The sequence below is a fragment of the Elephas maximus genome, chromosome 3, assembly GCF_024166365.1.
Source record: "Elephas maximus indicus isolate mEleMax1 chromosome 3, mEleMax1 primary haplotype, whole genome shotgun sequence".
Lineage (NCBI taxonomy): Eukaryota > Metazoa > Chordata > Mammalia > Proboscidea > Elephantidae > Elephas > Elephas maximus.
In genome coordinates, this window is record NC_064821.1 from 64,796,686 (window position 1) to 64,820,372 (window position 23,687).

Consider the following 23,687-nt stretch of genomic DNA (forward strand, 5'->3'; position numbering starts at 1 on the left):
CATGGAAATTGGCAAGTGCTATAAATCAGGGCTTTCTTGTCGGAGGGAGAGCTGGTTTACCAGTACACCACTGCCTCCAGGTGACACGGGGAAACAGGAACAGGAGAGGCGGCCTCAACTAGCAGTTGCCTCGCCACATTTGACAGGCAGGCTTCAGCATGAGACGCTGTCACAGGAAGGGCCTCTCTGTTGAGCCAGGGACTCAGGGGTCTCCCAGGTCTTTCTGGTTAAAACTGGCTGTGTCTCTGGGGTGTACTCCTTCTAAGATGCCCCTCCTCCTTTCTGCTTTCTCCCCTCCGAGGTGCCTCCTCCCACCCCCTTGTCCTCACCCCATACACTTATATCATACCATTTCCACACCTCTGATGACTATTGAAAAAGGAAAGCCAGCAACTGTACTCTGAGAGAGAAAATACAACTTTTTGTTCGGAATGGGGTGCAGAAGAGGAATGCCAGCTACCGAAGGTCCCTGGGAGCGCTAAGGGAGCAATTATGAAAATGAGAATGAGGTCTATGGAGGAGATCATTTCCTCAAAGAGTATTTCTTAGTCTCCCAGGTGAAGGGAAGGTGTGGGAAAGCAGGGGCAGCTGTGACACTGGGCACCTGAGCAGATGAGGATGGGGACCCCTCACTGGCCTCGCTACAGTGGAAACACAGTCAGACAAGAGAAGCGAAACGCATATCTTTAAGGCATCGGAGAAAATCAGTGCAGTCCTCGAGAATACCTACAGCTCCCTTTTCCAGTGCCCTCCTTGTTTCTTAAGTCTGGTACCAATTCAACAAACACTTATTGAAGCCTACTATGTGCCGTGTGCTAAAGACTGAAGATACAGGCACAGCCTGTTAGTGGCTCACAAGTTCTAGTAATGGGACAAAGGAGACACGTCAAAACCACATAAAATGGCTGAGATGTGTTCCTGTAATTTGATGAAAATGCAGAGACTTGAGTTGGGGTCATTCATTCAATCCCTTTTTGAAGGGTTTAAAGGGTCTGGAAAGGGTGTAGGGCTGGGAGCTCCAAGGACTCGGCCCCAGGAGTCCCCCATGGGTATGCCCTCACAAAAAAGGGTAGTGACAATGGTGGCACAACAAGAAGACTGTAATTATGTCGCTGAATTAAACATGTAGAAATTGGTGAATGTTTTGCTGAATATATTTTCACAACAATTAAGAGAAAAAGAAACGGTAAAGCAACTATGGGGGAAAAATGTGCTCACACGTTATGGTAATGCCAGGCAGAAAGCAGTCAATGGTATAAGGTAAGACAAGCCTGCAGGAGCTCAAAGGAGGACATGCTCCCTTCCCCTCGGTGGGGGAGACACTGGCCACGCTGTGCGGACCAGCTGCAGGGCAGCAGTGTCTGGGAACCAGGAGCTGCTGTCTGGGTTCAACCTTGCTCTGCTGGGCAAGTTACTTAGCCCTCTTTTTGTCTCAGGGTCCTTATCTGAAAAGTGGGGATAATAATGGGACTTAGCTCCCAGGATCATTATGGGGATTAAATGAGCTAATAAAGGTAAAGGTCTTCGAGGGGTGCTGCTGCACTGTCAGTGCCAGGCAAGTGTTGGTTATTTCCAGGAATGTGTCCTGCAGACCCTTTAGGAAGGGGGACTGGGGACTGACACAGAGAATCAGGCTTCACAGAGCAGCCTGGTTGGGCAGACCCCATCGTGGTTCAAATATGCCGCTGAGTGCACACCTGGGTACCTGTTCCCTTGAACATGCTAAGCTCTGTGAACTGAATTTGCTTTCATTTAAAGATCCCTGACACTTGGAATATCCCTGCTCCGGTGTTTTATCAAGTTAATAAGTGAACAGTATTAACTTTGTACAGTTTCATTACAAATTAAATACTGGCCTGACTACCACATGGGAAGGTGGACTTACTGTAAGGACTATGTATGAAAGTAACATGAGTTTAAAATTGTGCCCCATCAAGAGGACATGGTGCCTGGGTTCCACCAGTGTTCGTTCTTTGGAGCCTGGAAGGGATCCAGTTTAGAATCACAGAATCGTAATCCCTGGCAAGGGCCTACCTGTTGTAACACCCTTATTTTTAAGATGGGGAAACGGAGGTACAAAGACATTAGTGGGTCCTTAGGGTTACACAGCTTGGGAAACAGTGGCCACAACTCAGGTGGCATGGGGGCGGAAGAGGGTATGGGGGAAGAAAATGTCTGAAGGGCCACTGGGCTATGTCCTGTCACGGGCTAGGCGTGTCACTTCATGTATGCAAAGTCACCTACACAACCGTAAATAATTGTACAACGTGCAGCAGACTTCATCTCTAGAACCAAAATTGCCAGTCCAGGCACTGAGCTCTGTGAAGGATTCCTCGGACCCAGCAGTCCAACTCTTCCAGGGAACATGAGCTGGGCAACGAGGCCCTGACGGTTCACTATAGAGTTGGACTGCTCAGGTAAGTACACGTTTCAGAGAGCACTGGTTCTCTGTCACAGATGTGCTAAGTGGGTCACAGAATGAATGTGAGGACACAACCACGCTATGAGAACAGGCAGGCGCAAGGGTGTGTATGATTAATGTTTTAAGAAGGGTGGTGAGGTACTGGAGTTTTAAAATCTGTTTTTAATTTGTATTGCCTCACTAAATTATCGGGTGATGTTAAACAAGATACTTAACTTCTCAGTGCCCTTTTCCCTCAGGAAAAATGAGAACAATGAGCATGGAATAGGAAGGGTTTTCTCTGTTTTTGTTTTTTTTTTAGCTTGAAGAGACCTCAAAAATGACATAATCTAAAGTTGATGTTTCAGATGAGGAAACTGGAGCCCAGAAAAGTTAAATGACTAGTTTAAAGTAACATAGCTAGGAACAGGAAAGAGGATAGGGAACCTGATTTATGGATCCCATGCCCTTTCCATAAAATTCTGCACTGATTTACAAAATGCTTTCAGATATGTAGATGAAAGTTCTCGCACTGACAAACCAATGTGAGCACCTTCAAAAAGTTGGAATCCAATTTCTCAGCTATTTCTCTCTCTATTTGATGCTGTCTGTAGTTTGGGCTGGCCACGGCTGTGGCTCCTTGAGCAAAAAACTTTCTGAAAATCCATAGCTTTTTTAAATGCTAACTTTAGCACTCAGCCCATTTAGTGTCTGGATTTGAGTCTTCAGAACCAGATCATATTTCTACAGTGCCGACGCACATTAGTTGACATCTTCCCCTGTTATCAAGTTTGGTCTGTTTTGCTTAGGCCCTTTCGGAAACACGCTGACTTTCATAAACCAAATTTATAGCTTTGCAGGCCACTGAGGGAGGTGTGGTGCAGCGTGTGGAAGTAAGACGAGGCTTTGGAGTGAGCTAGACCTGAGTTTGAGGCCTAATTCTTTCAACATTAATTCAGCAAATATTTATTGAGGGCCTCTTATGTGCCAAACCTTGTGTTAGACATTGTGTGACCTTGGGCAGCCTCGGTTTCCTCTTCTATTAAATTAAGACAATAAACCCTTCCTTTTAGTGTTTTTTAGGGTTGTTCTGAGAATTAGAGATATGGTCCAAAAATGACTTGGCACATCGTAGAGGACCAGTGAATGGTGGTTGCTATTATTTTTATTGGAACCTGGGCTGCAAATATGAGCCCTGGTGGTGCAGTGATTAAAGCACTCAGTGGGGGTCGGCTTTGGAAACCCTATGGGGCAGTCTACTCTGTCCTATAGGATTGTTGTGAGTCAGAATCAACTCTTCAGCAGAGGGTTTGGTTTTTTTGGTTGGGGCTACAAGTATCCTGGAGAAGGAATATATTATCATTAAATGGACATATGAGAAACCAGTCAGAAAAGAGACACAGAGGCAAAAAGACAGTTAAGACATAGCCGGAGAGACAAGAGAGAGAAGAGAGAAAACTGAGGAAATGTCTTATTTATTATCTTTGCGGAAACCTACAAGAAATTATATATATATATATACACATATATATGTGTGAGGAAACCCTGGTGGCATAGTGGTTAAGTGCTGTGGCTGCTAACCAAGAGGTCGACAGAATGCTCCAGGTCGTCCTTGGAAACTCTATCGGGCAGTTCTACTCTGTCCTATAGGGTCGCTATGAGTTGGAATCGACTTGACAGCATTGGGTTTTATATATACGTGAATCCACGGCTGTTGAGTTGATTCTGACTCACAGCGACCCTATAGGACAGAGTAGAACTGCCGCATAAGCTTCCCAAGGAGTGGTTAGTGAATCTGAATTACCAACCTTTGGTTAGCAGCTGTAGATCTTAACCACTGCACCACCAGGGTTTTTAATTTGCTATCTTAGAATTCTAAAATATCAGAAGTGGAAGGAACTTAGACATTCTCTAGTTCAGCGTTCTCATTTACAAAGGAGGGGCCAAAGGGCTGCTTGCCTTCGTGACTCACCTGCATTCAGAACCCAGACCTCTTCCTTCCATCTCCGCCATCTCGGCAAGGCGGTAGCATAAAAAACCACATTTTTAGAATGCAGCAAAAGGTTACTGAGATACTGACTTCTCCAAAAGAATGTTTATTCTAAAGGTCTTGGATAAATGAGTGAAGGAATAAAAATTTTAAAGAAGACTCTGAGGACTTCTGTGGGTCGCCTCAGCCCCCTGCCGGTGAGAGAGGAGAAGGTCATACTCCAGGGGCCTGGATCCACGAAATCCCAAAGATTAAAGCAAGGGCCCGCCAGGAGCCAAGTGGAACTTTGCAGATGGGAGAAGAAAAGAAACAGAAATTTAGGGGAGAGGTGGGGGTGGAGAGAATACAGGACTAGTGATAACAAATTGTTGAAAGAAGTTTAGAAAAGAGCCTCAAGTCCAAGGCAATTCTAAACTTACTAGACTCTGGCTTATCTGGAAAGGAAGTGGTTATTTTAGGGAGGAAGGCTGGTGAAGGCTGGTGAAGGGGGAGAAAAGAATTTTACAGTCTTTGGATTGTTCATTTTTATCATAGTTTTTTCAAATACACCTTCTTATTAAAAATTTTTTTGGTTCAATGTGGTACTATATGGTAAGTCCAGACATGGTTGTTTTAGTCCAGACACGGATTTAGGATTTTCAAGCTCATTAGTACACATCGGCGAGGATGCTGTGACTCCTTAGATAACACTGCCCTCTACTGTTCACAAGGACAAATGCACCAACCAAACTAAAAAGTCCTATGGGGCCAAATACAATGAGGTTAAAAGTCAGACTAAAAGAATCTCTAAGACAATGTCATTACCTTTTTATAACAAAATCTCTTGGTTTGACTATTAAATCCTTTTCTTTCTGAACTTGGAATTTCCAAAGTCTGAAATCTAAAAGGAATGGAGGATTGCGTTGGATATGCAGCAGTAAAACCTATAAACAACAAAAATAAAATAAAAATCAGCACAAAACAATGCCTTGGGACATTGAGTAGTATATTAAACACACAGTGGTATATTAAAGTTTCATTTTAAATACAGTAAAAGAGAAACATGCCTTTTGACAGGAGGTGAATATGAAACTGGAATTTTTTAAGTATTCCTTTATTTTTTCCCTTGGTTTATTCATTGGGTTCCCCCCTCCTCTAGCTTTTGAACTAATGTGAGACTTGGTCACATGACTAAAGTGTATTGTCCCAGGAAAGAGGAAGGATATGACAGGGGAGATGTTCTTGCCGGTCAGGAGGGCACTCCGAAAACCATTCTAGAACTCGAGGGAACAGCCCCCAGGAGAGGAGAGGGACAGGGGAACACAGCAAGAGCCCTCACGCCCCGTCGGCCAGGTCAGACATCAGTAGAGTGCCATAAAGACGCAGCAAGGTAAGGGAAATCCCAGTCTGGGACTTACTTTTCAAGGCGATTTTTACAAGTTTAAATTCCTGCTTTGAGTAGATAAGGGGTTAAAAAGCAGGAGGGGATCATTTATAGAAAGTCAAGTTAAATTTTTTATGTCTGGGTTGTGACGTATACACGTATAAATGATATGTAAATTCACCTCCCAGCACCCTCCTCCCACTCTCTCCACATGTGGGACTGTCCAGGATTGCTAAGACTCCACAGGCAGCACCTATCTGCATAGCGGCTGATTACATACTGTAAACTGTGAGTGTAATAGAGTCTGACTCCATTTTTTGATGTCTGACTGCTGACAGCTTTTAAGCTTCACCCCTCCCTTTTTGCCTCCTGCCCCACATCTGAGTGAGCTTATGAGAAAGCCCATATGCTCCCGCCTTTTGTGTCATTTGGTAGGTCAAACCATGTAGGCCTCTGCCCTTGCCACAATAAAAACCCCACACCAGTCTCCTTTCCCTGCTCTCTCAAGTCATTTTTGGACCAGGGAAGCCTGGTTCCGCTTTCCCCAGAAAGCCTCATTATGTGAGTAATGCCTGCCACCCGTTGCCGTCGACTCAATTCCAACTCATAGTGACCCTTTAAGACAGAGTGGAACTGCCTCATAGAGTTTCCTAGGAGCACGTGGTGGATTTGAACTGTCGACCTTTTGGTTAGCAGCCATAGCTCTTACCCACTACACCACCAGGGTTTCCATGTGAGTAATAAACCCTTTTATGTCCTCCTGGGGTATGTGTGGCATCATCAGCCTCAAACCAAATTTTGGGTGGGGTTCCATCCAGACTCTGTGGATGACTACAACGGTATGCCAAGTTATCACGGGATAAGAGTCCTAATTCTGAGAGAGAAAATATGTGCATAAATTGGAAAAACAATGGTCAAGCGAAAGAAAAAAAAAAAAGACAAGGTTATTGCATGGAAACGATCTTTAAGGCCCATTTCTTAGTCTCTAAATTTTTTTTTTAAATCAAAACTGCTTTTCATAGAGGGAAGCCTCATGCCAACAAGGGCCTTTCAAACTGAGGGGATACTATTACGAACCATTTTTACAGAGGAGGAAACTGAGGCTTACAGGGATTAAATTACTCATTCAAATCGCACAGCTAGTATCTGGGGTTTGAACCCAATTTGTCTAATGAGTAAAGTTCTTAAGCTCTAAACTGTGCTTCTTTTCCATGGGCCTGGTTCATAGTAAGTACTCAATAAACGAATGAATGAAATTACAGGGAGAAGGACGACCTAGTCTGATTTGCCTGAGTTGAAGATGTACCAAGTAAAAGAAGCTAAATATATGTTTGGTGAGAAAATACTTGGGAGATATCTATACATGGTATATTTATCTTTTTTCCTCACCTTCACACCCCTGCCCCCCATCCCCACCCCATTTAGGTAGGTGGCTGGCTATGCATTTTTTGCTTTAGGGGAGGTATATAGCAAAGCAGAAAGCCAAAGTAGCCGCAGAGCTTCCTAGCTTTTACTTCTAAAAGCCCAAGTCAATAGAACTGAAAGAGTTTGTAACGGAGGCAGAAAAGAAGAGAGTTATAAAGAAGGACATTTCCCTGGGGGAAGGGAAGGTTTCTCCTGGACTGAAAAAGAGATCATATGCTTTGGCTATGGTTTTAGTGGAATGGTATGTATCAGAACAACCCTTTTGATGATGTTCTTTTGATGAGAACAACCAGAATAATAGGATTTATAAAACAAAAACTCTGGCTAATTTGCTTTCCACTTTCAGCCAAAGATGGAGTAACAGGGACTAGAATCATCCTCCTACCTGAAAAAAACTTAAAAGATGAACCCAAACCAAAAACAAACCCACGGCCATTGGGTTGATTCTAACTCATAGCAACACTATAGGATGAAGTAGAACTGCCCCATAGGGCTTCCAAGGCTGTAAATCTTTATGGAAGCAGACTGCTACATCTTCTCCCATGGAGCAGCTGGTGGGTTCGAACCACTGACTTTTTGGTTAGCAGCTGAGTATTTTAACAACTGTACCACCAAGGCTCCAAAAAAGATGAACAAAATATATGAAACAATGGCTTTCAAGATATTGGACATCAGTCAAAAAAGGAGCAGAACCCCTGAGAGATGGAAAATCAATGAAGTTAGTAGCAAAATTGCCCTCAGCTTACTGCCTGGAAAAAAGGTTCTAGGCTTAAGAACAGGAAGAGGGAATCCAGATGGATCCTGGTAGTCTCCTTGAGTCAAATAAATGGATCAGGGTGTCCAGAAAGGCCAGGAGGCTAGAGTTCACAGAGCAGAGTACCAGAGAACAGACAGCTACACAGAAAAATAGCTCTAGAGATCTGCACAGCGTTCCCCTCAAGCAGTTACTTGAGTACTGATCAGTGTATTCATGTGAGAAAACTACCCAACGCTAAGGAAAGAACCATCTGAAAGGATCAGAGTGAACAATACCTGAGGCTCACACAGGGCCAGAAATATGTCCTATTCCCACAAGTCAGAGTGAAAAAATCTCATAATTTATGGAACATCAGTTTCTTGTTGTTAGATGCCATTGAGTCAGTTCTGACTCATAGCAACCCTATGTATAACAGAACAAAACATCAGACAGAGCACACAAAGTATTTTTGCCTCAGTAATACGGCAAAATTATCCCTAGACTAACTACTGCTGTGGTCCCACCTAACAAAGCTTGAAAACCAAGATCCAAAAGGATCAAACTGTTTCCAAGTAATTTAATTGCCTCCCAGAGTAAAGCACAAGAATATTTATATGAATGCAAAAATATAGCACCCAATAAGGTAAAATTCAAAATATCTGGTTGCCAATAAAAATTAATAGACATGCAAAGAAGGAAGAAAATCCAATTCATAATGAGGAGAAAATAATCAATCAAAATAGACCTAGAAATGACACAGGTGATAGAATTAATGTTCAAGAATATTATAATAGCTAATGTAACTATTCCATATGTTCACGAAACTAGAGAGAAAATTAAACATTTTAAGAAGAGACATGAAAGATATAAAAAAAATCAATATAAAACTTCTAAAGATGAAAACTAGGATGTCAGAGCTAAAAACACACTAGATGGAGTTAACAGCAGATTAGACACTAGAAAAAAAGACTAGTGAACTTGAAGACATAGCAATAGAAAGTATCCAAAATAGAGCACAGAGAGAAAAGGACTAAAAAATACAGAGTATCAGTGAGCTGTGAGAAAACTTCAAGCAGCCTAACATACATGTAATTGGACTTCCCAGCAAAGAAGAGAGAGGAGAGGGGGAACGGAAAAATTTTTCAATAAAAATTGGCTGAAGAGGCGGGGCCAAGATGGCGGACTAGGTAGACGCTACCTCGGATCCCTCTTGCAACAAAGACTCGGAAAAACAAGTGAATCGATCACATACATAACAATCTACGAACCCTGAACAACAAACACAGATTTAGAGACAGAAAACGAACAAATACGGGGAAGCAGCGATTGTTTTCGGAGCCTGGAGCCAGCGTCCCAGTCAGGTAACTTTTGGCGCCCGATTTAGGGCAGGGCTCAGGGGAGCTGACGGCGCAAACAAGGGGCGCAGCCCTACCCCCCTGAACTCACCCCGGGAGGGGGCCCAGCCGGTCCGCGGGAGTGGCGCAACGACGCGGCCGGCGGGAGGAGAAGTCCCCAGGAGGCAGCAACTGATTTTGGAGTCGGGAGAGCACCGTCCCAGCAGGGGAACCTTGACGTTGGGCGTGGGACTGGCAGTGGAGGATCTGACCGCGGCTAGAGTGGGCCAGATCCCCGGGGGCAATCTCCACACAGCCAGCACACATAGGTGACACGCCCCTCAGGAATCTCAGATAAAATAGTCATTCCAAGCAAGACAAGCAACTCTGGCTATGTTCTGAGGTGCTACTCTCCTATCTATCTGATCCCTCCCCCACCCTCCCCAGAAGGCTTCATTAACATTGGAATTTCCTGAGCCAGAGGGAGAACGGCTCCGGCTCCGAGGCAGCTTTGCTTTTCCCCCACCTTTTTTTTTTTTTTCTTTTGGTCTTTTCCTAACCCACTCTTCTGGCCTGAGAGAAGGAAACACAAAAAACCCTGGGACCAAAAATCCACCCCTAATTGGACTAAAAACACAGAGCCAGCTACAGCCAAGCATATATGATCCAAATCTCAGACTTTCATCCTTACAGGGAACAAGGTGGCGGTTATAATCCAAAGGCAGTTCTGATAGGGATCTGAATGCATTTTTTTCTAGTGGATTTTCTGGAAAAACTAGTTTCCCAGTGATGGCTCGGAGACAGCAGTCCATACCAAACCACATAAAGAAGCAGACCATGACAGCTTCTACAACCCCCCAAACAAAAGAATCAAAATCTTTCCTAAATGAAGATACAATTCTGGAATTATCAGATACAAAATATAAAAAATTAATTTACAGAATGCTTCAAGACATCAGAAATGAAATAAGGCAAACTGCAGAAAAAGCCAAGGAACACACTGATAAAACTGTTGAAGAACTCAAAAAGATTATTCAAGAACATAGTGGAAAAATTAATAAGTTGCAAGAATCCACAGAGAGACAGCATGTAGAAATCCAAAAGATTAACAATAAAATTACAGAATTAGACAACGCAATAGGAAGTCAGAGGAGCAGACTTGAGCAATTAGAATGCAGAGTGGGACATCTGGAGGATCAGGGAATTAACACCAACATAGCTGAAAAAAAAATCAGATAAAAGAATTAAAAAAAAATGAAGAAACCCTAAGAATCATGTGGGACTCTATCAAGAAGGATAACTTGCATGTGATTGGAGTCCCAGAACAGGGAGGGAGGACAGAAAACACAGAGAAAATAGTTGAAGATGTCCTGACAGAAAACTTCCCTGACATCATGAAAGACGAAAGGATATCTATCCAAGATGCTCATCGAACCCCATTTAAGATTGATCCAAAAAGAAAAACACCAAGACATGTTATCATCAAACTCACCAAAACCAAAGATAAAGAGAAAATTTTAAAAGCAGCCAGGGAGAAAAGAAAGGTTTCCTTCAAGGGAGAATCAATAAGAATAAGTTCAGACTACTCAGCAGAAACCATGCAGGCAGGAAGGGAATGGGACGACATATACAGAGCACTGAAGGAGAAAAACTGCCAGCCAAGGATCATATATCCAGCAAAACTCTCTCTGAAATATGAAGGCGAAATTAAGATATTTACAGATAAACACAAGTTTAGAGAATTTGCAAAAACCAAACCAAAGCTACAAGAAATACTAAAGGATATTGTTTGGTCAGAAAACCAATAACATCAGATACCAGCACAACACAAGGTCACGAAACAGAACATCCTGATATCAACTCAAATAGGGAAATCATAAAAACAAATTAAGATTAATTAAAAAAAAAATGCTCATAACAGGGAATCACTGAAGTCAATATGTAATAGATCACAATAATCAAAAAGAGGGACTAAATACAGGAGGCATAGAACTGCTATATGCAGAGTGATACAAGGCGACATAGAATAATACAAGTTAGGTTTTTACTTAGAAAAATAGGGGTAAATAATAAGGTAACCACAAAGAGGTATAACAACTCCGTAACTCAAGATAAAAGCCAAGAAAAACGTAACGACTCAACAAACATAAAGTCAAACACTACGAAAATGAGGTTCTCACAATTTACTAAGAAAAACGTCTCAGCACAAAAAAGTATGTGGAAAAATGAAATTGTCAACAACACACATAAAAAGGCATCAAAATGACAACACTAAACACTTATTTATCTATAATTACGCTGAATGTAAATGGACTAAATGCACCAATAAAGAGACAGAGAGTCTCGGACTGGATAAAGAAACACGATCCGTCTATATGCTGCCTACAAGAGACACACCTTAGACTTAGAGACACAAACAAACTAAAACTCAAAGGATGGAAAAAAATATATCAAGCAAACAATAAGCAAAAAAGAAGAGGAGTAGCAATATTAATTTCTGACAAAATAGACTTCAGACTTAAATCCACCACAAAGGATAAAGAAGGACACTACATAATGATAAAAGGGACAATTGATCAGGAAGACATAACCATATTAAATATTTATGCACCCAATGACAGGGCTGCAAGATACATAAATCAAATTTTAACAGAACTGAAAAGTGAGATAGACAACTCCACAATTATAGTAGGAGACTTCAACACACCACTTTCGGAGAAGGACAGGACATCCAGTAAGAAGCTCGATAGAGACACAGAAGACCTACTTACAACAATCAACCAACTTGACCTCATTGACTTATACAGAACTCTCCACCCAACTGCTGCAAAGTATACTTTTTTTTCTAGCGCACATGGAACATTCTCTAGAATAGACCACATATTAGGTCATAAAACAAACCTTTGCAGAATCCAAAACATCGAAATATTACAAAGCATCTTCTCAGACCACAAGGCCGTAAAAGTGGAAATCAATAACAGAAAAACTAGGGAAAAGAAATCAAATACTTGGAAACTGAACAATACCCTCCTGAAAAAAGACTGGGTTATAGAAGACATCAAGGAGGGAATAAGGAAATTGATAGAATGCAACGAGAATGAAAATACTCCCTATCAAAACCTCTGGGACACAGCAAAAGCAGTGCTCAGAGACCAATTTATATCGATAAATGCACACATACAAAAAGAAGAAAGAGCCAAAATCAGAGAACTGTCCCTACAACTTGAACAAATAGAAAGTGAGCAACAAAAGAATTCATCAGACACCAGAAGAAAACAAATAATAAAAATTAGAGCTGAACTAAATGAATTAGAGAACAGAAAAACGATTGAAAGAATTAACAAAGCCAAAAGCTGGTTCTTTGAAAAAATTAACAAAATTGATAAACAATTGGCTAGACTGACTAAAGAAATACAGGAAAGGAAACAAATAATCCGAATGAGAAACGAGAAGGACCACATCACAACAGAACCAACTGAAATTAAAAGAATCGTATCAGATTATTATGAAAAATTGTACTCTAAGAAATTTGCAAACCTAGAAGAAATGGATGAATTCCTGGAAAAACACTACCTACCTAAACTAACACATTCAGAAGTAGAACAACTAAATAGACCTATAACAAAAAAAGGGATTGAAACGGTAATCAAAAAACTCCCAACAAAAAAAAGCCCTGGCCCGGATGGCTTCACTGCAGAGTTCTACCAAACTTTCAGAGAAGAGTTAACACCACTACTACTAAAGGTATTTCAAAGCATAGAAAATGACGGGATACTACCCAACTCATTCTATGAAGCCACCATCTCCCTGATACCAAAACCAGGTAGAGACATTACAAAAAAAGAAAATTACAGATCTATATTCCTCATGAACATAGATGCAAAAATCCTCAACAAAATTCTAGCCAATAGAATTCAACAACATATCAAAAAAATAATTCACCACGATCAAGTGGGATTTATACCAGGTTAAAAAAAAATTTTTTTTTTTGTTTTTTTTATGCAAGGCTGGTTTAATATCAGAAAAACCATTAATGTAATCCACCACATAAATAAAACAAAAGACAAAAACCACATGATCTTATCAATTGATGCAGAAAAGGCATTTGACAAAGTTCAACACCCATTTATGATAAAAACTCTCACCAAAATAGGAACTGAAGGAAAATTCCTCAACATAATAAAGGGCATCTATGCAAAGCCAACAGCCAACATCACTCTAAATGGAGAGAACCTGAAAGCATTTCCCTTGAGAACGGGAACCAGACAAGGATGCCCTTTATCACCGCTCTTATTCAACATCGTGCTAGAAGTCCTAGCCACGGCAATTAGGCTGGACAAAGAAATAAAAGGCATCCGGATCGGCAAGGAGGAAGTAAAATTATCTCTATTTGCAGATGACATGATCTTATACACAGAAAACCCTAAGGAATCCTCCAGAAAACTACTGAAACTAATAGAAGAGTTTGGCAGAGTCTCAGGTTATAAAATAAACATTCAAAAATCACTTGGATTTCTCTACATTAACAAAAAGAACATCAAAGAGGAAATAACCAAATCAATACCATTCACAGTAGCCCCCAAGAAGATAAAATACTTAGGAATAAATCTTACCAAGGATGTAAAAGACCTATACAAAGAAAACTACAAAGCTCTACTACAAGAAATTCAAAAGGACTTACTTAAGTGGAAAAACATACCTTGCTCATGGATAGGAAGACTTAACATAGTAAAAATGTCTATTCTACCAAAAGCCATCTATACATACAATGCACTTCCGATCCAAATTCCAATGTCATTTTTTAAGGTGTTAGAGAAACAAATCACCAATTTCATATGGAAGGGAAAGAAGCCTCGGATAAGCAAAGCATTACTGAAAAAGAAGAAGAAAGTGGGAGGCCTCACTCTACCTGATTTCAGAAGCTATTCTACAGCCTCAGTAGTCAAAACAGCCTGGTTCTGGTACAACAACAGTAGTCAAAACAGCCTGGTACTGGCACATAGACCAATGGAACAGAATTGAGAACCCAGATATAAATCCATCCACATATGAGCAGCTGATATTTGACAAAGGCCCAGTGTCAGTTAATTGGGGAGAAGATAGTCTTTTTAACAAATGGTGCTGGCATAACTGGATATCCATTTGCAAAAAAATGAAACAGGACCCATACCTCACACCATGCACAAAAACTAACTCCAAATGGATCAAAGACCTAAACATAAAGACTAAAACGATAAAGATCATGGAAGAAAAAATAGGGACAACCCTAGGAGCCCTAATACAAGGCATAAACAGAATACAAAACATTACCAAAAATGACGAAGAGAAACCAGATAACTGGGAGCTCCTAAAAATCAAACACCTATGCTCATCTAAAGACTTCACCAAAAGAGTAAAAAGACCACCTACAGACTGGGAAAGAATTTTCAGCTATGACATCTCCGACCAGCGCCTGATCTCTAAAATCTATATGATTCTGTCAAAACTGAACCACAAAGAAACAAACAACCCAATCAAGAAGTGGGCAAAGGATATGAACATGCACTTCACTAAAGAAGATATTCAGGCAGCTAACAGATACATGAGAAAATGCTCTCGATCATTAGCCATTAGAGAAATGCAGATTAAAACCACGATGAGATTCCATCTCGCTCCAACAAGGCTGGCATTAATCCAAAAAACACAAAGTAATAAATATTGGAGAGGCTGCGGAGAGATTGGAACTCTTATACACTGCTGGTGGGAATGTAAAATGGTACAACCACTTTGGAAATCTATCTGGCGTCATCTTAAACAGTTAGAAATAGAACTACCATACAACCCAGAAATCCCACTCCTCGGAATATACCCTAGAGATACAAGAGCCTTCACACAAACAGATATATGCACACCCATGTTTATTGCAGCTCTGTTTACAATAGCAAAAAGCTGGAAGCAACCAAGGTGTCCATCAACGGATGAATGGGTAAATAAATTGTGGTATATTCACACAATGGAATACTACGCATCGATAAAGAACAGTGACGAATCTGTGAAACATTTCATAACATGGAGGAACCTGGAAGGCATTATGCTGAGCGAAATGAGTCAGAGGCAAAAGGACAAATATTGTATAAGACCACTATTATAAGATCTTGAGAAATAGTAAAAAATGAGAAGAACACATACTTTTGTGGTTACGAAGGGGGGAGGGAGGGAGAGGGTTTTTTATTGATTAATCAGTAGATAAGAACTGCTTTGGGTGAAGGGAAAGACAACACTCAATACATGGAAGGTCAGCTCAATTGGACTGGACCAAAAGCAAAGAAGTTTCCGGGATAAAATGAATGCTTCAAAGGTCAGCGGAGCAAGGGCGGGGGTCTGGGGAACATGGTTTGAGGGGACTTCTAAGTCAATTGGCAAAATAATTCTATTATGAAAACATTCTGCATCCCACTTTGAAATGTGGCGTCTGGAGTCTTAAATGCTAACAAGCGGCCATCTAAGATGCATCAATTGGTCTCAACCCACCTGGAGCAAAGGAAAATGAAGAACACCAAGGCCACACGACAACTAAGAGCCCAAGAGACAGAGAGGGCCACATGAACCAGAGACCTACATCATCCTGAGACCAGAAGAACTAGTTGGTGCCCGGCCACAATCGATGACTGCCCTGACAGGGAGCACAGCAGAGGGCCCCTGAGGGAGCAGGAGATCAGTGGGATGCAGGCCCCAAATTCCCATAAAAAGACCATACTTGATGGTCTGACTGAGACTAGAGGAATACCGGTGGCAATGCTCCCCATACCTTCTGTTGGCCCAGGACAGGAACCATCCCCGAAGACAACTCATCAGACATGAAAGGGACTGGTCAGTGGGTGGGAGAGAGATGCTGATGAAGAGTGAGCTAATTATATCAGGTGGACACTTGAGACTGTGTTGGCATCTCCTGTCTGGAGAGGGGATGGGAGGGTAGAGAGAGAGGGAAGCTGGCAAAATTGTCACGAAAAGAGAGACTGAAAGGGCTGACTCAATAGGGGGAGAGCAAGTGGGAGTAGGGAGTAAGATGTATGTAAACTTATATGTGACAGACTGATTGGATTTGTAAACGTTCACTTGAAGCTTAATAAAAATTAATTAAAAAAAAAAAAAAACACTGCAGAAAATTCCTTCTAAAAGAGCCTGTATGGCACAAGCAGTTTGCAATCAGCTGCTCACTTACAGTTTGGTGATCTGAACACACACAGTGGCTCCAGGGAAGAAAGTCCTGTTTTTATAAAGCCAAGAAAACCCTATAGAGCAGTTCTACTCTGTAATACGTGGGGTCACCATGAGTCAGGGGCTGGCTGGACAGCAACTAACAGCAATAACAACAAGATCCTTCTACTATATACGAAGTAGTATAATATCACTCGATGGTAGACTGTGACAAGTTAAAGATGTGCAGTATAAACTCTGAAGTTGGAGTCAGAACACTTTTATGATAGAGAGTCAGACAGTAAATATTTCAGGCTTTCCAGACTATACAATCTCTGTCGGAACTACTCAATTCTTCCATGATAGAATGAAAGCAGCCATAGACAATACATAAACAAATGAGACTATGTTCCAATAAAACTTTATTTATAAAACAAGGCAGTGGGTAAGATTTGGTCCAAGGGTTGAAGTTTACTGACCACTACTCTAAAGTACACTACTCTAAAGTACAACCCTGAGTATATCCCTCCTGACTTTTGAGACCGTCTCAAGAATAGATTTGATGCATTGAACACTAATGACCAAAGACCAGCCAAATTGTGGGAAGACATCAAGGACATCATACATGAAGAAAGCAAAAGGTCACAAAAAGGCAGGAAAGAAACAATAGACCAAAATGGATGTCCGAAGAGACTCTGAAACTCACTCTTGAATGTAAAATAGCTAAAGTAAATGGAAGAAATGATGAAGTAAGAGTTGAACGGAAGATTTCAAAGGGCGACTAGAGAACACATAGTATTATAATGAAATGTACAAAGGCCTGGAGTTAGAAAATCAAAAGGGAAAAACACACGCAAAATGCAAATGACACAAATTTTTTCTCTACCTAATTAAAAAAATTTGTAATCACATTTTAAAAGTAATTTAATTATGATGTGCCTTAATGTGATTTTCTCCATGTTTCTCATGCTTCAGCTTCATTGAACCTGTAGGATCTGGGAATCTATAGTTTTTATCAAATTTGGAAAATTTTCAGTTTGTTGAAATCAAAGAGGATTTGAAGCACTTACTGATGAAAATCAAAGACTATAGTCATCAGTATGGATTACACCTCAACGTAAAGAAGACAACTGGACCAATAAGCAACATCGTGACAAACGGAGAAAAGATAGACGTTGTCAAGGATTTCATTTTACTTGGATTCACAATCAACACCCAGGGAAGCAGGAGTCAAGAAATCAAATGATATATTCCATTGGGCAAACCTGCTGCAAAAGACATCTTTAAAGTGTTGAAAAGCAAAGATATCACTTTGAGAACTAAGGTGAGCATGACCCAAGCCATGTTTCATGGATTGAATTGTGTCCCCCAAAATACCTGTCAACATGGCTAGGCTATGATTCCCAGTATTGGGTAATTGTCCACCATTTTGTTACCTGATATGATTTTCCTATATGTTGTAAATTCTACCTCTATAAAAAAAAAAAAAAAATGTTAATGAAGTGAGATTAGGGGCAGTTACGTTAATGAGGCAGGACTCAATCTACAAGGTTAGGTTGAGTCTTAAATCAATTCCTTTTGAGGTATAAAAGAGAGAAGCAAGCAGAGAGACATGGGGCCCTCATACCACCAAGAAAGCAGCGCCGGGAGCAGAGCGTGTCCTTTGGACCTGGGGTCCCTGCAACTGAGAAGCTCCTAGTCCAGGGGAAGAGTGATGACAAGGACCTTTCTCCAAAGCCGACACAGAGAGAAAGCCTTTCCCCTGAAGCTGACGGCCTGAATTTGGACTTGTAGCCTCCTAGAGAATATAAACTTCTGCTTGTTGATGTCATCCACTTGTAGTATTTCTGCTATAGCAGTACTAGATAACTAAGACACCACAGTATTTTCAATCACCTTATATGCACGCAAAGGCTGGACAATGAATAAGTAAGACCAAAGAAGAACTGATGCCTTCGAATTGTGGTGTTGGCAAAGAATATTGAATATACCATGGACTGCCAAAAGACTGAACAAATCTGTCTTGAAGAAGTACAATCAGAATGCTCCTTAGAAACAAGGACGGTGAACCTACATCTCACATACTTTGGACATGTTATCAGGAAGGATCAGTCCTGGAGAAGGACATCATGCTTGGTAAATAGAGGGTCAATGAAAAAGAGGAAGACCCTCAACAAGGTGGATTGACACAGTGGCTGCAACAATGAGCTCAAGCACAACAATTGTGAGGATGGTGCAGGACCAGGCTGTGTTTTGTTCTATTGTACATAGGGTTGCTGTGAGTTGGAACTGACTTGACGGCACCTAACAACAACAAATCTTTACAGAAGTGGACTGTCAAATCTTTCTCCATCGGAGCAGCTTGAGGGTTTAAGCCACCACCCCTTCATCAGCAGCTGAACACTTAACCACTGCACCACCAGGGCTCTCTAATCAAAGGAAACCTACATATTAACAACAAAGTAGGTTCAGAGCAAAAAAAAAAAACCTGTAATAAAGGTCTTTTCATAATGATAACAGGATCAATTCCTCAAGAGAACACAATAATCCTAAATGCTGATGCACCCAATAACAGAGATTCTAAATACATGAAGCAAAAACTGATAGAACTGCAAGAAGAAATAGAAATGTCCAATATTATAATCAGATTTCAAAACCCCTCTCTGAATTTAAATAACAAGTAAACAGATGATCAGTAGGGCTATACAAGATGTGAACAACACTTTCACCTAACTTGACCTAATTGACATTTATAGAACACTCCACCTAACAGTCATACACAACCTCTTCCAGAGAAATGCAGAGGAAAAAACATTTCCCTACTCATTCTATGAGGCCAGGGATGCCCTAATACCAAAACCAGATAAACCCTGCTAACTACAAATTGGACCCCTGCTGGTGAAGTGGTTAAGAGCTCAGGCCGCTAACCAAAAGGTCGGCAGTTCGAATCCACCAGCCGTTCCTTGGAAACCCTATGGGACAGTTCTACCCTGTCCTATAGGGTTACTATGAGTCAGAATCAACTCGATGGCACACAACAACAACAAACTACAAATCAGTAGCCTTCATATAGACGGAGACAGAAATTCTTTAAAAAATGTTTAGCAGAGGAATCCAGCAATATATAAAAAGATAATACATCATGATGGAGTGATATTATCCCAGGAATGCAAAGACAGTTTAACATTCAAAAATCAATCAGTGTAACTCACCATGTTAAAAACTGAAAAAGAAAAACCATGTGATCATCTCAATAGACACAGAATGAAATCATAGAATACAAACTCTTTTTTGTCTGGCTTCTTTAACTCAGAGTAATTGTTTTGAGATTTGTATATGTTGTTTGAGTATCAATACTTCATTGCTTTTCCTTGCTAAGTAGTATTCCATTGTAGAGATATATGACAGTTTTTTATCCATTGCTGCTAGAAATTTGAGCTGTAGTCAGTTTTGGGCTATTACAGAGAAAGCTTCTATGAATATTTGAGCACAATACCTACAAGCGAAATGGCTGGATCATTTCTTTAACTTTTTAAGAAACTGTCTGTTTTCCAAAGTTGTAATTTTTTAGCTCTCCACTAGTAGTATATGAGAATTCTAGTTGCTCCACATCCTTATCAACACTTGGTATAGAAAATCTTTTTAATTTCAGTCATCCCATTATGTGTGTAGTGGTATGCCACTGTGGTTTTAATTTGCATTTTTGTAATGACTAATGATGCTGAGCATCTTTTCATATGCTTTATTTGCTATAAGGCCGCTGTGAGTCGGCATCAACTTGACACCAATGGGTTTGGTTTGGGTTTGGTATTTGTTATCTACATATCTTTTTTTATGACGTGTCTTTTAAATAGATAGTGAAAGAGCATTTCATAAAATCCAGTATTTCTTTATGATTAAAAAAAAAAAAAAAAACTGCTAGCAAACTGGGAATAGAAGCAAACTTCCAAAATCTGATAAAAGGTATCCATAACAAAACCCTATAGCAAACATGACACTGAATAGTGAAATACTAAAAGCTTTTTTCCTGAGATAGGGAATGAAACTAGGATGACTGCTCTCATCCTTCTATTCAACATTGTACTGAAGGTCCCTAGTCAGTACAAAAGTCAAGAAAAACAAATAATACATGAATTAGAAAGGAAGAAACAAAGCTCTCATTATTCCCAAATCACAAGATTATGCATGGAGAAATTTCAGAAAGAATCTATAGATAACCTATTAGAGGTAATAACTGAATTTAGCAAGCTCACTGGAATCAAAGTCAATATATCAGCAATAATTAGAAAATGAAATAAAAATATTACCATTTATCCATTTATAACAGGATAAAAAAATCAAATGCCTAGAATAAATATAATGAAGCAAAAAAAAATTTTTTTTATGCAAGATCTCTACATAAAAAACTACAAAACATCATTGAGAAAAGATTAAAAACCTCAAATAAAGAATATACATAGATCGGTGAACTTAACATTGTAAAGATATATAAGTTGCCCCTAAATTCATTTCTAGAATGAATGTAACCAAATAAAAAATGACAGTAGGTTTTTTTGTTTTTGCTTTTTAGGACATTAATAAGCTGATTCTAAAATTTATATGGACTTGCAAAGAGCCAAGAAGCACCAAGATAAATTTCAATAAGTACAAAGTTGAAGAACTTATTTTATTTGAAGAAAAACTTATTATAAAGTTACAATAAGTAACATAGCATGGCATTTGAACAGGATAAAGAATCAAGAAGCAGACCTGCATGGACATGGATACTTGATTTATAACAAAGATAGCACTGTAAAGTAGTAGAGAAAGAACAGCCTTTTCCATAAACAGTACTAGGCCAATTGAGTATGCCTATTGAAAACAACAGACTTTGACATCCCAAGTGAATTGTAGATCTAAATGTGAAAGGTTAAATAATAAAGAAATAATCATGAGGTGGGCAAAGATTTCTTAAATAGGACACACTAACCATAAAGGAAAAGATTGATAAACTAGGCTATATTAAAATAAAGAACTCCTGTTCATAACACACCATTCCATTAAGATAGTAAAAAAGGAAGTCACAGCCTGGGAGAAAATATTTTATAGCCCACATATGATTCCTTTCTAGAATAATTAAAGAACTCCTGTAAATAATAAAGGAGCAGAAAGAAATGGACAAAATACTTAAACAATCACATCTCCAAAGAGAATATCCAAATAGCCAGTGAACACATGAAAAGGAGTTGAATCTCATTGATGAATGCAAATTAAAACCATTATGAAATAAAAATGTTGGCAAGGATGTGCAGCAACTGGAATTCTCAGAAATTGCTTGTGGGAAGCAAAATTGGCACAGCCACTTTGGAAATCTGGTAGTATCAACTAAAGCTGATCAAAAGCATATCCTACAATCTAGCAATTTTTTTTTTACTTAAAAAAATGTATTTTTTTTTTTGTGTGTGTGCTTTAGGTGAAAGTTTATAGCTCAAGGTTATTTCTCATACAAAGTTTATACACATATTGTCATGTGACATTAATTGCAATTCAAAGAGTTTCCAAGGAGCACTCTGGCTGTACTTCTTCCAAGACAGATTTGTTCATTCTTCTAGCAGTCCATAGTATATTCAATTTTCTTCACCAACACCATAATTCAAAAGCATCAATTCTTCTTTGGTCTTCCTTATTCGTTGTACAGCTTTCAAATGCATATGAGGTGATTGAAAACACCACAGCTTGAGTCAGGCTCACCTCAGTCCTCAAAGTGACATCTTTGCTTTTCAACACTTTAAAGAGGTCTTTTGCAGCAGATTTGCCCTATGCAATATGTCCTTTGATTTCTTGACTGCTGCTTCCATGGGCACTGATAGTGGGTCCAAGTAAAATGAAAACAGTATCTCGGGGAACATCTAGCTCAACTGGCATAACATAGTTTATAAAGAAAATGTTCTACATCCTTCTTTGGTGAGTAGTGTCTGAGCTCTTAAAAGCCTGTGAGCGGCTACCTAGGATACTCCACTGGTCTCTCACCTTCCGGAGCAAGGAAGAATGAAGAGAACTAAAGATACAAAGCAAAGATTAGTCCAAAGGACTAACAGACCACATCTACTACAGCCTCCACCAGACTGAGTCCAGTACAACTAGATGGTGTCCAGCTATCACCACTGACTGCTCTGACAGGGATCACATAGAGGGTCCTGGAGAGAACTGGAGAAAAGTGTAGAACTAAATTCTAACTCAGAAAGAAAGACCAGACTTGCTGGCCTGACAGAGACTGGAGAAACCCTGAGAGTACGACCCCAGGACACCCTTTCAGCTCAGTAATGAAATCACTTCTGAGGTTCACTCTTCAGCCAAAGACTAGACAGGCCCATAAAACAAAAAGAGACTAAAGAGGCACACCAGCCCAGGGACAAGGACTAGAAGGCAGGAACCCAAGGCTGAAAAGAGAGAGCGTTGACATGTCATGGGGTTGTTAACCAATGTCATAAAACATGTATACTAACTGTTTAATGAGAAACTAGTTTGTTCTGTAAACCTTCATCGAAAATACAATTATAAAAAAATGAAATCAATAGCAGAATGGATAAATTGTATTTTCAAATAAAGAAAAACTTCATAGCAATTAAACAAATTACCAGTAAATGAAACACCATGAAGTTGAATATTTCAAACAAAAGTTGAAGAAAAAAAGCTCATATTGTATGATTCCAATTTATATAATGTTCAAAAATATACTAAATTAATTTATGGTATTAAAAGTCAAGATAGCTGTGGTGTTTACCTTTGCAAAGAAGAGGGGTAATGCCTGGGAAAGGAATAAAGCAAGGGTTTCTGGGATACTGTTAACATTCTATTTCTTGGTCTGAGTAGTGATTCCATGGGTGGCGTTTTCTTTTGAATATTCATTAAGCTGTACAATTACAATTTGTGCACTTTTTCTGACCATAGATTCAGAATTTATTCATCAATAAAAAATTATTAAAGAAAAAGAGAGAGCATAAAATCAGAAGATGGGAGGAAGAAAGAGAGGTCCATCACCGGGCTTGAGAGCAGCAGGGACTCTGCTCTCAAGCTGATTCCGACTCATGGCGACCCCATGTGAGCCAGAGTAGAGCTGTGCTCCAAAGTAGAGCTGTGCTCCAGAGGGTTTTCGATGGCTGTTTTTTCAGAAGTAGATTGCCAGGGCTTGCTTCTGAGGTGCCTCTGGGTGGACTTGAACCTCCAGCCTTTCCATTTGCACCACCCAGGGACTCTGAAAATAATACCCCAGAAAGAAATAG

At 40.0% G+C, this 23,687-nt stretch overlaps 1 protein-coding gene across 2 annotated transcripts in view; it reads right to left on the reverse strand.

Annotated features, from left to right (window-relative positions):
* Window positions 1–23,687, reverse strand: part of STPG1 (sperm tail PG-rich repeat containing 1) — a 68,080-nt gene that overhangs the window by 31,661 nt on the left and 12,732 nt on the right. For both annotated transcript variants that reach the window (XM_049878271.1, XM_049878270.1), the window contains exon 3: window positions 5,196–5,314. In XM_049878271.1, coding sequence (XP_049734228.1) covers window positions 5,196–5,314 — 119 coding nt within the window. The remainder of the gene's footprint in view (window positions 1–5,195; window positions 5,315–23,687) is intronic.